This window comes from Rhinopithecus bieti, unplaced genomic scaffold (assembly GCF_001698545.2).
Source record: "Rhinopithecus bieti isolate Rb0 unplaced genomic scaffold, ASM169854v2 scaffold_21649, whole genome shotgun sequence".
Taxonomy (NCBI): Eukaryota; Metazoa; Chordata; class Mammalia; order Primates; family Cercopithecidae; genus Rhinopithecus; species Rhinopithecus bieti.
Genome location: NW_016811584.1, coordinates 3,863,315 through 3,878,262, shown reverse-complemented (window position 1 = coordinate 3,878,262; position 14,948 = coordinate 3,863,315). Strand labels below are relative to the sequence as shown.

General features: G+C 36.1%; 1 protein-coding gene and 1 long non-coding RNA gene across 9 annotated transcripts in view; one reads left to right on the top strand and one right to left on the bottom strand.

Annotated features, from left to right (window-relative positions):
* Nucleotides 1-14,948, top strand: part of CFAP20DC (CFAP20 domain containing) — a 300,976-nt gene that overhangs the window by 175,542 nt on the left and 110,486 nt on the right. For all 8 annotated transcript variants that reach the window (XR_001889627.1, XM_017894221.1, XM_017894224.1 and 5 more), the window contains 4 exons: nt 9,606-9,742; nt 10,418-10,580; nt 11,966-12,085; nt 13,213-13,335. Coding sequence is in view for 7 of the 8 variants with exons in the window: in XM_017894221.1 (XP_017749710.1) it covers nt 9,606-9,742; nt 10,418-10,580; nt 11,966-12,085; nt 13,213-13,335 (543 nt within the window). In the remaining variant the exon portion in view is untranslated. The remainder of the gene's footprint in view (nt 1-9,605; nt 9,743-10,417; nt 10,581-11,965; nt 12,086-13,212; nt 13,336-14,948) is intronic.
* Nucleotides 1-14,948, bottom strand: part of LOC108543632 (uncharacterized) — a 203,943-nt gene that overhangs the window by 145,551 nt on the left and 43,444 nt on the right. The gene's annotated exons all lie outside the window — the stretch shown is intronic.

Sequence of the window (14,948 nt, the reverse complement as noted above, 5' to 3'; positions counted from 1 at the left end):
AAAAAAAAAAAAAAAAAAAAAACCATGAAATAATCATCTAACTATTTTTGGCAACGGTGAAGTCCTTACTAAAAATTTTTCTGTTGGTTCCACACTATGAAAGCAAGATTCAAATTTTTAAAAGTCTACTGTGAAGTAAGAGAACCTAAAAGGAGGAGTTAGATTCTGACTTCAGAATAAATCAAGATACTCTTTAATTTCTTCTTTTCTAAACTCAGACTTTTGCTTAGCCTTGTCTTAGGATTGCTGGTTAAAGATATCTCACAATTTTTAGTTTCAATGTGTGATAATTCAAAATAAACTCAGTCATCTCTTATGTTTGAATCATATATCCTCTTTCCTTATTTTCAATAAAAGTGAAACATAACTAGTCACATTCTTTTGTCAAAAAAATTTTAAGTGTGAAATAATATCCATTGAATATGGATCTTATCGATCAATATCTATGGAATCTGTTACAACAAAGATGACACAAATCATTTATAGAGTGGATTTTAATTTTTCTGTAAAATTTCTGCCAAATATTGAAAAAATTTTAATAATATAAAACATAATCTTAAATATTAAATTCATTTAATCAGTTTGACAATTGTGTTACTTTTGCAGGATTGACTCAAACCTATTTTTACGTTTCTCCTTTAGATATTTATGACTACATTGCTTGTAATAACAAAAATCCAGAGACAAACTACTTGTGTACCGTAGGGAATTGACTCAATAACCGCACAATAAGATATCATGCAGCTATACAAAGAATGACCTGCTCTGCCTGTGATGGCCTGGAAAGGTCTCAAAGCTGCGTCAGTCAGTGAAAAATAGAAACCAAGAATGTTGTTTCAGTATGATCTCACTGATAGAAATAAAAAAGATAGTTACCTACATATGATATATGCATAAAAGTTTTAAGGAAACACAGGAAACTTGATAATTACCTTTGAGACAGGGACTAGTGGAGGCAGGGGCAGTGAGAAAAGACTTTTACTTCTAGTATCATACCCTTCTCTATTACAGAATTTTAATTTGCCAACTGTATTCATGATTGTTGTCAATGAGTAATTATGGGACATTTCTAGTTTCTTCTTTATACTTCTCTGTATTTTGAAAAATTCTAAGACTTGCTATAAAATTAAAATATATTTCTGTTTAATATCAATATTTTTAATTAAAATATGTAATAAGAAGGAAATTCAGAATTATTAACAAAGTAAAGTCTCTGTATAGTTAAATATTAAACAACTTTTTAGTTTATGGCTTAATAGGGAAATATATAATATATGGTTATCTACACTCTGTCAGTATGAATTTTGAGATATTTTAATTGAACTGTGAATTTTCAGATACTTTTTCACTACTGGTGAACTCGAGGCTATAATAATCAATACCCTCCACCAACCCCCAAGACACCCTTTCTGTGACATCACCCAGTTTTTACTTTCAGCACAGCATTTATCGTTATCTGATATTTTCTTATTTACTTGATTACTTCCTTCTTGCTGTCTCCCCCACTAAAATGTAAGCCTGAGAACTGCAGGGTCCTATTTATTGTTGTATTCCTAGCACCTAGCTCAATGCTTAGCACTTACCAGGAGCTCAGTAAATATTTGTTGATTAAGTGATTAAATGAATGAATGAAATAATAGCCAAATAATTTGAGCAGATTAGGGTATTTAGCAATAAATCATCATCATTATCATCAGAGCTACCATTTAGTAGTTGTTATTGTGTTCTAAGCACTGAACCCTTTACATAGTTTATACATTTAATCCTCTCTCACACCCTCTTATGTAGATACCATCATAATCACCCTTTTTATGGTTGGCACATAATAATTGTACATATTTATGGTGTACAACATAATATTTCAATGCATGTACACACTGTGTAATGATCAAATCAGAGAAGTTAACATATCTATCATCTTAAGCATTTATTGTTTCTTGGTGATGAGAACATTCGAAACCTTTCTTCTAGCTGTTTTGAAATATACAATAGATTATTGTTTACTCAATAATCACCATTTTGTAGGTGAGGGAACTGAGGCTTGCAAAGATCAAGTAGTGAGCAGTGGGCCTAGGATTTGACCAGGCAGGCTGGTTTCAGAGGTGCATTTTTAACTGCTGACTCCCTTTAAGCAATTTCTCATGACCATAATAGCTTTAAGCATCATCTTCCTGGGAAGCTTTCTTCTCTTCTTCTCTTGCCCTATTTCCAAGCCCAAATGCTGGAAATTATCTACCACAGCTTGTAAATAAGCTGTGCTAGTTATTCAAAATGGAAAGTTTTCTTGAAATGATAAACTTGTTTCCCTAAAAAAAAAAGCTTCTTTGCTCATTAAGAGTAAAGAAAAAAAGGAGGCTAATTCTGACTTTTTAATAAATTAAGAGTTTATGAAGAAAAGCAATATCCTGTGCTTTATTACTTTTTATCTTGTCTAAATATCCTAACTTTACACACAAATGATATTTATACACTGTCTAAGGTCCTACTCCAGTTCAGAGGAGAAGGAGATCTAATTTTAGTTTTATATTATTTTATTACCTTTCAAAAGTGTCTTAAACTTTTTATTAATGAGGTAAGGCTAAGTTCTGGTTTTGATTATTTGCAAAAGTTGAAGACTTTTTAATTGCCTGGGGCCCTTCCTGCTGTAGTCATTTGCCTATTTGCTTTCCTTTTCATTGTGATTCCTGGGTTTGCAGAATGACAGTCCTCAACAGGTCTAAGAAAGTTTTCAGTTAAAATACTTTGCATTGGGCATGCACTCTCAAATTAGCCACAGTTCCCCTACATTCTGCATGTGCCTATTTGCCGTGTGTGTGTTACCTGCCTGGCGCTGAAGCCACTTCAGTTTGCCCTGCTCCCCTTTCCCTGCCCTCCCCGGTCCACACAGCCCTATTTTTTCCCTCTGAAAATGGATATTATGGTATTATGTTCTGTGTTGGATTCCTCATAAACCCTTTTAGTCCTTATCACATGCACTTAATTATCATATTTGTGCAGTTTTGATACTTATCTATACAATCATTAATAAACCCAGTTTTTCAGATAGCAAAACATTTTTAGTTAGATAGCTTTACAAAATTGCATAGAAAATAAGTGGAAGAATTGGAAAATATGGAAAGAATCTGCTTCAGCGTCCTCCTGATCCACAGACGGCATCATCATATGTAATTACACACACAGACACACACACACACACACACACACACAGAGGCATTGGGGTGCTTGGCTTCTGAGCCCCTGCTCGGAGCATGGACGGATCTCTAAACATTGCAGGCCTCAGTTTCTTCTTCTGTAGACATGGAATCATAATACTGCACAGGTGACTGGAAATTGCAGAGAGATTGAGCATGTATCCTGATATCCATCATCCTTTAAGTCTCAAGTTGAACGATATTTCTCTGACCCCAAAGACTAGATACGAAGCTCCTGTTAAACACATTTAGAACCTTTCGGACTGTTCCTTCATAACTCTTATCACAGCTATAATCATATAGTTGTTTATAAATTACTTACTTTAACATCCATCTGCCCCGTTAGACTGTGAGCTCTTTGAATGAGGTGACTGTGTCCGCCTTACTCCCTGCCTTACACAGTACTAGGGCAATACATGCCCGACTAACTGCCTGGTCACTGCTCAAAGTGAGGCTAAAGCAAGAAATAAATGACTGTGAACAGACTTGGTAAACTGTTAAATACTGTTCATGATGGAAGGTGTTAATAGCATATTTACTAGGTATTAATAACATATTACTCCCTACTGGGCACAGCATTTAACATGTTACATGCATTTATTCATGTGCTATAACAAAAATACCATGACTTCAGTACTATGATTATCCCAATCTTATGGATGAAGAGATGAGGCTTAGAAAGGTAAGTACCTTGTCTAAAATAATACTGCTGTACAAGATCAGCCTTTTTTGTGTTTGTTATGTTCTTAATAACAATACACATATACTGCAATGAAAAGTAGTCCAATTCAAAGTCTGGACTTTTGGTACCAGCTTTAATTCTGATTTGATTGTTAGGTAATAGATATAAGTCTTGAGCATGACCCCTCAGTGATTAGAGATGAAAATTCAGCAGGTTTTTCTGGTTAAGCTTTGAAAACCGTGCAAATTTAAATGACTGTAATAATTAGAACATTGTATCTTGAGACAAAATGAATGTTTATTTTCTAAAAGACAATTAGAGAGTAGACCCTCAGGTTTTACAATCTAACTACAAAGGCATGTACCCCTCAGTAAAATCGGAAAATAATTAGTGGTAACATCACTGACCTACACCAAGTTCATTTTCCGCAAACTCAAGGAAATGAAATGCCTAGAGCATGACTTTAATCTAATCTTGATTTTTAACCTTATATTATGCATATTGATATCAGCTCTTAAAAGAGTTCCTTTTAGAATTCAAAAGCACGCGTTTCTGCTTGTAGTTTTCTTTTAGTAAGATTTTTCTCATTATGGAAACTTTGTCTCTTCTACTTTTTATTTTAGAAACCAAAGTTCTGAATTACTTTTCTTAGTAGGTGTTAATTAGGACCCGATTATGGTAGATGCATAGCACCATACATGTTTATAGAGATAATTGTGACAATTAATATGATTATACACAGATTTATTAAAGTGAAGCAGGATTTAAGAATTGGTGTGTTCATTATAATAACAAGTTTAACGACGTCTATTAAAGAGATGCTAAATAGTGGAATATTGGTATACTTTGTTTTGTGAAAAATAAAGTGTACCAAATGTGCAAAATTTTAAAAAATAAACGTTAATTTAAATATACTATGGTAGATTCCTCTTTAAAGAAATTCTATGGTAGATAGGATTATTAAATATAGAATGTCTGTTTTCTCTGATTTGGGAATGATAGCATATCAGGTGTGGGTGTATCTTTAATAGACACTGGGTGTCCACTACTAAGCAAGAGATTCCTCTAAGAAATTTGAAGTATTTAGTTTTAATTTTGTTAATAACTATGAACTGGTTAATATGTTCATTTTGTCAAATTTTAGTTGGAACTGTGTCAGTATGATTTCTAAAATACTCCCTTCCCACAAAAGTTACTTTTAATTATTAATTTTCCATAATTTGGTGAGATTTATCCATTATCTACAATAGGCTAAGCTGGGTTCAGCTGATGAAGGTACATACTGTGCCAAATTAATGGTCTTTCTACAAAAGAACTTACACTGATTGAGGGGAAACTTGCTTATAGCTAAAGAATATGAAAAAAACATCAGGAAATTGTTCTCGTAAAATATTTGAACAGAAAGATGGCCCTGAGCTGAACATTGAACTCCCAGGATTGGAAGAGGGAAGAAAGGCCGCGTGCTGGTACAGAACTCCCTCCCAGGCCCACACCATGTCCCATAGAGCCCTTCATTACTCTCCACAGCCATTTTTCTCTAAGAAAATCAACATTTGAGAACCAAATGAATAGTCTAGAATTTGTTCTACTCAGTCACAAAAGGCACAAATATTGACTGTAATAGATTTTTCCAATTGGTCTGGAATGTGAGTGTCATTTCTTCCTATTGTCAATCGTGAGAGACTGTTTTGTTGACTCCAGTTGAATATAAATGGCTGGTTAAAAAGTTACATATGCACACATAGCCAAGTCTATTTGGTCACTAGGAAATTTCATGTGTAATCCAAATAGCATCTGATTGCAGTGCCATAACACTGCTACTGTTGAGAGCATCATCATTTATGAGAACATCAATGTTTTGTTCTTTGTTATCCCTTCTCTCTCATCCCTCATATCCTGGAGTTGCCCAGACCTGCCCAGACTTCCTTTTTGATGCACACATAAAACCCCCAGGTAGATTTCTCTTAAAATGAACTTCAAACCATAGTTAGACATATTTGAGTCATTTAATCCAACTTCCCTTCTGACTCATTTCATTTAATGAATCATTCATTTTGCTCAGCAAGGAACTATTATACGCCTATTCTGTGTCAAGCTCTGGGCTAGGTGCTGGCAGTTCAGGGTGACAAAAGCAGGCCACTGAGTTTATATCTACTGAAGCACACATTAATTAGAGAATCCCATGGACATGTGTAAAAGTTCAATTCTGACAAGTTCTATGAGGGAAAATTTATGAAAGAGCCTATATTGGAGGAACTTACCCTAATCAGAAAGGTCTGCAAAGACTTGTCTGAGGAAATGGTATGTGAGCTGAGGTATAAAGGCCAAGAGGGAAAGGAAAAGCCTTCTCGCTATGAACAGCATACACAAACACTCTGGTAGGCAGGAAGAACTGAGAAGGCCCGTCTACCAAGAGAGCAAAAAATGAGAGGTGTAAGATAGACATGTCAGAACATGCAGGGTTTTGCGGGCAATGTTAAGAGCCTTCGTCTTACTCCTGAGAGCAGCAGGGAAGCCATTGAAGAACTTTAAGTGAAGGAAAGGAAATGACTCAATTAGATTTATGTTTGTATAAAACCTCTCTGGCTGCGTTTTGGAAGAGGGATGGTATGGGGCACGAGAGTGGACACAGTAAGTCACGTGAGAGGCTTTGTCATCATCCAGGAGGAGGAGGATGGTTTGCTTGGATGTCAGTGCTGGTGGAGGAGATGGAAGGGAGTGGACATGGATTGGATATGGAGAGATCAGGGGAAGGTGTCAAGCATGACACCTAGGTTCTGACTTTTCAAACCAAATGGATTGTGGTACCATTCATTAGACCATGTTTCCAGTTTGAAGTGCCTTTCAGACACTGAAGAGGAGCTGGTAAAGAAGCTACTGGATATAAGGAGTGGAGCTCAGAAGAGAGGACGAGGCTAAGAGATATAAATTAGGGAGTCACCTGATATCTGAATCTGCCTTACAGCATCCAGAATAGCTATCCAGACTTCCTTTAAGTCTCAAGTTGAACGATATTTCTCTGACCCCAAAGACTAGATACAAAGCTCCTGTTAAACACACTTAGAACCTTTCGGACAGTTCCTTCATAACTCTTATCACAGCTATAATCATATAGTTGTTTATAAATTGCTTGCTTTAACATCCATCTGCCCCGTTAGACTGCCTGCCTGACAGCATCCAGAATAGCTATCCAGACTTCTGCTTCAACACCTGCCTAAATGCATCCAGAATAGCTAGCTAGACTTCTACTTGCGCACCTGCCTGACAGCATCCAGCATAACTATCCAGACTTCTGCTTGAACACCTGCTTGAAAACATCCAGAACAGCTATCCAGACTTCTGCTTGAACATCTGCCTGACAGAATCCAGAACAGCTATCCAGACTTCTGCTTGAGCACCTGCCTGACAGCATCCTGTACAGCTATCCGGACTTCTGCTTGTACACCTGCCTGACAGCATCTAGCATAGCTATCCAGACTTCCATTTGAGCACCCACTTTACGCCATTCAGCATAAATATCCAGACTTCTGCTTGAGCACCTGCCTTACAGCATCCAGAATAGCTATCCAGAATTCTGCTCGAATGCCTTCAAAATGACAGAAAATTTATCACCTCAACAACCAGACATGTTTAGAGAAAGATGACCCTTGTGTTGGACTAAAAGTTTCCCGGAGTAAATTCTTCTCATTAGTTCTGATTCTGCCCTTTCGACAAATGGAATTTCTCTCCTACCTAATAGGGCTTCCAGAATTTCAAGAAAAATAACATGGTTTATACTTCCTCACCACTTCAACATCTACCTCATGTCTCCTGTTCAGCAAAAATTGTTTCAGTTCACTTCAGCGATCTAGCCCCTGCCTACATCTTCAGATTTATCTATTACAAACACAAAAACAGACCCAAAACAGACCCATGCATACACACACTACTTCCACTCAGACCTAAATATCTAGATCTTGCTGAGTATAGTATATTTTCACAAACCCATGTGTCTTTTTTTAACACTGATGCATAGGAGTGGTTTTTAATCCCCCCACATGTAAAATTATAGCTGTATAGCAGAGGCTAATGAGACCAACTAGCTAGCTAGAGGAATTTTTGCAGGGAGTAGGTCAGACAGGACGTGTCCAGTAGCTTATATATGTCCAGGACTGGTGGGCAAATGTGGACTTACTTGGGACCATCATTGTAATGTTCAAGTTGGTCCTGTCTTACAGGTGGGTCACAGCAGAAAGCTTTCTAGGTAATGGGCAGTGTTTTGAGTTAAAGGCCATCACCCTCACCTGCCCTGTTAGTCAGAGGAGGCTAATTGCAGTCACAAAGAACCCCTCAGTTGTAGTCCAATCAGGAGTTCCTTGGGAAGCCTTTTATGTGGTCATTCAGGGACCTGCATTTAGTGGCTTCCCTGGAGCCCTTAAAGTCCTCTACAAGATCTTCTGCATCTTGTCAGGAGGCAAGGGAATAGAGCGCATGGGGGATTCTACTGGGAGTTTTGGGGGCCAGGAAATGGCTGAAACTTCTCACAGTTCATTAGCCCAGAATTCAGTCCCATGGGGCCAGGTGCGGTGGCTCACGCCTGTAATCCCACCACTTTGGGAAGCCAAGGCAGGTGGATCACTTGAGGTCAAGAGTTCGAGACCAGCCTGGCCAACAGGGTGAAACCCCATCCTACTAAAAATATAAAAATTAGCTGGGCATGGTGGCATGTGCCAGTAGTCCCAGCTACTCAGGAGGCTGAGGCATGAGAATCGCTTGAACCCAGGAGGTGGCGGTTGCAGTGAGCCAAGAACATACCACTGCACTCCAGCCTGTGTGACAGAGCAAGACTCTGTCTCAAAAAAAAAAAAAAAAAAAAAAAAAAAAAAAAAAAAAATTGGAATTCAGTCATGCGGCCCATATAACTGCAGGGAATGCTCAGAAACGTAATTTAGCTGTGTGTGCAGAAAGGAAAGCAGCAGGATTTGGTGAGCACACCTGCCCTATCCTGAAGGTGACACTGTTTTGCTCTCTTTCTCCCTAAAACCTTCAGGGATTCCTTGTTGCCTACCAAATTTAGAATAGGCTTTTCACGTTTTAAGGCTATTTTCAGTATGACCCTAGCCTCTCCTTCCAGCTAAACCAGCCACTTCCTGACTCCCATGTACACCCTGCCATTCCCTTCTTCCATGCCTTTACTCTGGTACTTTCTTCTGCCTAGGGCATCCTACATCTCTTATTCTTGAAATTGTATCCGTCATTCAGGGTCCATGAAGAGGTCACGTATTCTTCATTCCCACTGGTCTGCCTTACGTTGGTGACCTGTTTACTGGTCTCATCCCCCTCTCCAGTCTCCATTTTGTGTCACAGACAGCCTCTAGGAAATGCCTGAGAGAGTACTCAATTAAATATTTGTTAGGTTGAGTTGAATAATTTTATTTAAATTATTTCCTTAAAGAGAAAATAAGATGTATTTTAAGTAGCTTTTCCCTTTTTTTTTTTTTTTAAGAAAACTTTTGGTAGTGGTTCTAAAATGATGTTGAGTATAAAATTACTTGGGGAACTTATTAAAAGTACTGTGATACCGCCAAGATTCTAATTCTATACATCTTGTATCTCTGATGTTGGGCCCTAGTATCTGTGCGGGGGGGATTTGGATCCTATGGCACCTGGACTGGATTTTCAGAAAGATTGCAGTGTGATGTTTGTCATTATACCCATTAATGGACTGTTATTACCTTCTTTTAACAAAACAGATCAGTTCATTAACAGAGGAACAGGTAGTACACGGAACAGTAAAAATCAAGATGTTTGTCATATCGCCTTTGGATCCAAAGTTCTTGGGCCACCTCCACTCTCTGGCAGAAGGAGTAACATGAGGATATCCAGCGAGGTAGGAGCAAGGTTTGGAGAGCTTATCTAAGCGCAAGTGACCTGGTAAGGGAAGAGTGTCTTTCCTTTGTAGAGGGAGGGAGGGAGAGACAGATAGACAGACAGACACTACATGCCAAAAGCAGAAGGTTTGAATAAATTTGGAACAGAAATTCTGGATTTTAAAAGACTTCAAAGTGTTTCCTTTTTGTCATGTCAACATAATTAACATTTTCGAGTATTCTTTTCATTAAATATGTTCCCAAAATTTAAAGGCAAATATAAGTGAGCACATTTTGCCGTCTCTTTCAGAGGAGTTGGATCATAACCAGACACCTTACGATGAACAGATTCTCAAATGTTAGGTTTTTTATTTTTAATTTCCTCCAAATTTCTGACATACGCAGTGATTTTTAATTTGACTTCTACCTACTGAAGATGGAGTGTAGCAAATAGGCAAATTTTAATTTATGTGTCTAGGAGACTTGCATGTCTTCTATTTTATCTCATTATTTTCCTCCTTCCATTTCTAATTTCCTGTAATAATTTCCCTTTCCCTCACATCTTAACCTCTTTTCCTCTAGTTTTTTTCTCACTCTTCATTGGTCCAAATATTATGTTTTCTATATAGCTTCTACAGAAAAGAAATGTAGTTGCTGTATTTTAAAATTAGCAGATTAATTCCTTATCTTTACAGACAGTGAGATCCATTGGGTCCAAAAATAACCGATCATGCCAGCCGTCCACTGTAGAGAAGCGTGTTAATGGTACAGAAATGTCAGCCTTGCTGATACCTGAGTCTGAGGAGCAAGGAAATAAAGAAAATATTCACCACATAAAGCAGACTGTACCTGTTCATGGTAAGAAAGAATCATGCATAAAGATTGATAGCTAGTGAAAATAGTGAGAAATGTTCTTGTTAAGATAAATCAGCAGTTATATTCAAGTCTAGATCTTAAGTCTAGAGAATTGTCATTTAACAATGAAAAGGGTGGTGGATTTTGAAATATATTTGAAATTCTTATATTAGGTTCTGAAATCTATCATTCTGTTTTCTCCATTATTTCAAATTGCTATAATATCCTGTGTTTTATTTTATGATAACTGATGCAGAAATAAAACAGCATTCCATTATCACTATATTTTGGAAATGCCATGTGCATTTTAAGTGTTCTTAGCTTGGTATTATCTTTTAATTAATCTCTTCCATTTGTAAGGTACTCTTTCTTTTCTCTCACTAATAAAACAAAATAAAATAAACCCTGTAAGTGAAAAGGACTTTTGTCCCATTTTACAGAGATTTAAAGTCAAGCAAAGAGGTAAAGTGATTTGCAGTTTGTAACCTTTAAAAGAATTTAGACTAGAACCCAAGACTTAGAATTCCCTGTCACTTTTTCTACCCTTACTGATCTGACTTTAGTGAGAGTTGAAAAGGGAGGACATTTAAGTTCATTTTATATTATTTACAAATTAACGATCACTGTCACAGAAAATTTCCCTCGTGGAGTATGAAACTGAGATAAGAAAATGGATAAATAGATATCCAGTCCTAGCTGCCTGTCAGTGAGTCAGTCCTTGATCAAGTTTCTTAAACGCTGTGAACCTCAGTTTTCTCCTCTGTAAAATGGGAATGGCATTACTACTGGCACTAATACTAATAATAAATAACAGGTGCCTCAAAGGGTCATTGTGAGGATTCAGGGGAAAAACCAGTTAAGTGCATAATATTGCACCAAGAAATTAAGCATTCAGGAAATATTAAATGCTGCTATGATGATTATTATTGCAAAATTAAATAATGCTTAAAAATTCTTCTTCAGCTTGACCTCAGTTCTCCAGAGCTCTTTTGGAAGCTGCTCTCTAAGCTCTTGTTGAAAGTATAGTTATCTATGCTTCCTCTTTTAAAGGAAGAAGTAATTTTTCTGTGTTGGCTGTCAATTTCATTTTTTAATGTTTTTAAATACACCATGTTGTATGATTAACATTAGTCAAATTACTTTAGCCCTCTATAAGGTTGTATTACCTGAATAAAGTGTACCGGTAATTTTGAAAGCCTCATTAGATCCCCATATTGGAATAGGAATAAATGCCTATGTTCTATGAAGTTGTATTTTTGATGTATCTTCACATTATGTCAAAATTATACATGAATATTCTCATTATAGCAATAATTATATTTACTGAGTTACTTCAAGCCATATAGCACTTTCTGTTCTGGCTTTTGTTCTTTGATATGAAAATGTAGCAGCCAATCTACATATTATGCATCCACATCCCCCTCAAGAACCATCAGCAGATAAGAATAATAACAGAAGAAGATTACGGTTAAAAAGTACCAGCAGAGAAAGGACAGAGACACCCAGCGGTATGGCACTATTTCAATCCTATCTTATATCTGTGTATTATTCAGGGCAATGGAATCTCTCTCTGCAGGTTGTAAATTTCAAAGAATTATGAGCCAATCCATTTAAAATATAAATGTCTGTTCTACAAGGATTATGGAAATCAAATTTTCTGCAAAAGAATTGCTCTAGAGCCCTAATGGAGATTTGCTGGATTAAATAGACGGTACCACAGAAATAAAGGAATTCCTATTTTACTCTCAAAGACTGAATAAACTTAAATTATTGTTTTGAAAAAAAATGGCCCAAATGTGATACAAGTTCCCACTAGCAGACTTTACTAAAATGGAACTTTATTATAATTTTTATGTTTCATTTGTGTCTTTTTAAATTGGGCTCTTTTCAGATTGTTGTTTATATTTGCTGTCTCTCCCTTTGGATTCTTCACCATATGTTAAAAGTTAAACTCTTTGCAACTGGTAAAGCATTAGACAAATATGTGGCCATTATAGTTATTCCCTTAAATATTGGATTTGAGGCATGTATATATAGATTAGTATACACATATATCAGTCTATCCTGAATCCCACCCAGTGTATCATGTACACATCTGTTAGCATAATTTCTCAAAAATGTAAGATTCCGGGGTTGGCTGAAATTTAGCCTGCTAGGTTTCATGCTTTTTATAAAAGAGTAGATAGAAAATTAATTTTGCAATAATGACTTTAGATCTATTTTCTTAACATGCTGATAAAGAAAGCTGCCCAAAAAGAGATCCCATTTTAGTGAAGAATTGTAATTTTAAAGAAATCTCTACTTCATTTCTTGTGCTGACCCAAGCGGAAAATCAATATAACGATCCTTTAAAACATTTTATGGCGTTTTGGCTTCTTTTTATCCACAGTATTGTAAACTTATATCTAAAATATCCCTGTAAAAGTATCAAAGAATTTTAAGGTGAACCTCTATAAAAATGCAACTTAAAACAGTCTACTGAGAAAAAAAAAACTGCATGTAATTCATATTGTTACCTCTAATTTGCTTTTAAATGATCAAAAAGTAAAGTATACCAAAGTAAACCATTCTTCTGAAATTACTTTTTATAAATTTCAAAAAAAGTAATAGATGGAAAATATTTATCTCAATAAAGGCAACTCTTCAGGAAATAATAGGAATGAAGATAAAGCAGCAACTGTCCTCACCACTGTGTCCCAACAAGAAGCAGAGCTGTTGAACTCCAGCACTCTAGGACCCCAGTCTCCTGATCAATCAGGTTAGCATCTTTATTACACCATATCTGTTAATAATGAATAAAATGTAAATATGGCAAGTATTTCAAATCCCGTCATTTTGAAAAGTGGTGATGCAGCCAGTTTGCTAAAATGTGTAAGTTTGTGTAAATCTCCTTATTTAACCTCAATTTTATGTCAAACTTTAATGGATGAAAGAGTATTTTTTTATTTTCAAGTTTTAATGCACTGGTCATCCTGTTCAGAATGAAAGTTTAAAACTGATGTTTTCCCATGACACTCACCCTCCCCAAAGATGATCAATTGTTGCATTTCTCCAGTCCTCTTTATAATGGAGATGGTTTGAGCTGAGAGCATTGAGCCCATCAACATATCTTGCCTAGCAGGTGTGTGCTACTTTTACAAAGGCAAATTGTTTTTGAGCAAGGGAAAAAAGAAAATAAATGAAAATTGTTTGTAGTTTGTCAGTCTTATTTATGCAATGTTGAAACCTTCATTAAAATGTTAGGTGCAATTAGTGTCTCTAGCATAAATCTGACTATGTGGAAAAACTAATTAGATGTTTAGGTGATCATTCTTGCATTTATCTTGTTTGCTGCAATATTGTGATTACACAGTAATTTACATATTTTTCTAAGAAAACACACCAAATTATTCATTACAATTGATATGGAAATACTTGAGGTAAAACTGCAAATTCCATAAAAAGCATGTGGCAGTGAGATAATTAGAGTTAGTTTGGTATAAAACACTCCTTTTACTTTGACTTTTTGACAGTTGATAACATGTTTGGCAATAGGTCATACAAATTGTTTAAGTGCATAATGAAGATACTTGGTATCTTTTCCTCTGTTTCCTTCACATATCCCTATACATAATGCAACCTATTGACTTTTGTAACCTTTTTCAGCATTTGTAAAGCACCTAATTTGCTTACAAAGCACCTGCCATGTACCCAGCACCATGCAAAAGGGTTTGCTGTCCAAAATAGGGAAGCCCAGTGAATTCGTTCAGTTCACTGGCCCAAAGCTACAGTGACTCAGGACCATATGCCCCTGCAGCCCTCTGTGAAGGTGGTCAGAAGAACTAAACTCAGCCTGCCATTGGCCATATGCCTACAGACTCATGTCCCTCAATATATGAAAGCTTTGTCCCTAGTAGATTTTCTCTAAGAAGTATACATTGATCACCCTTTTTACAGGCAAGTTATGTTATGTAATGGTAGCTGTAAGTTAACAAACAGATAAAGGCAATTGTGTTTTATATGTACCATCAAAGTTATTTTATTAAAGATTTTGTGGGTTCTTTTGCTTTTGCTTTTGCATTGTAGGCTTTAGAGTTGCAAATCTTAGATCTCTCTTGGTTACTTTTATTGTGATCATAAATATAATACGATTCAAGAATCAGGGGTAAAATTACCATGTCTACATTGTGATTCTGCAAGATTTTACCAATGAAATAAGCTGAAAAAAAAAAAAAAAAAAGCAAATTTCAAGAAAATAGACAGCATTGAAAACATGCTCAACTTTTCCTACTGTCAATCCAAAGAAGAAAGCATGCTTTCAATGATATCATTATAAAGATCTGTCCTTTTCAATTCATCAGGATCATAGAGCTATAAACTCTATCTCAGTGT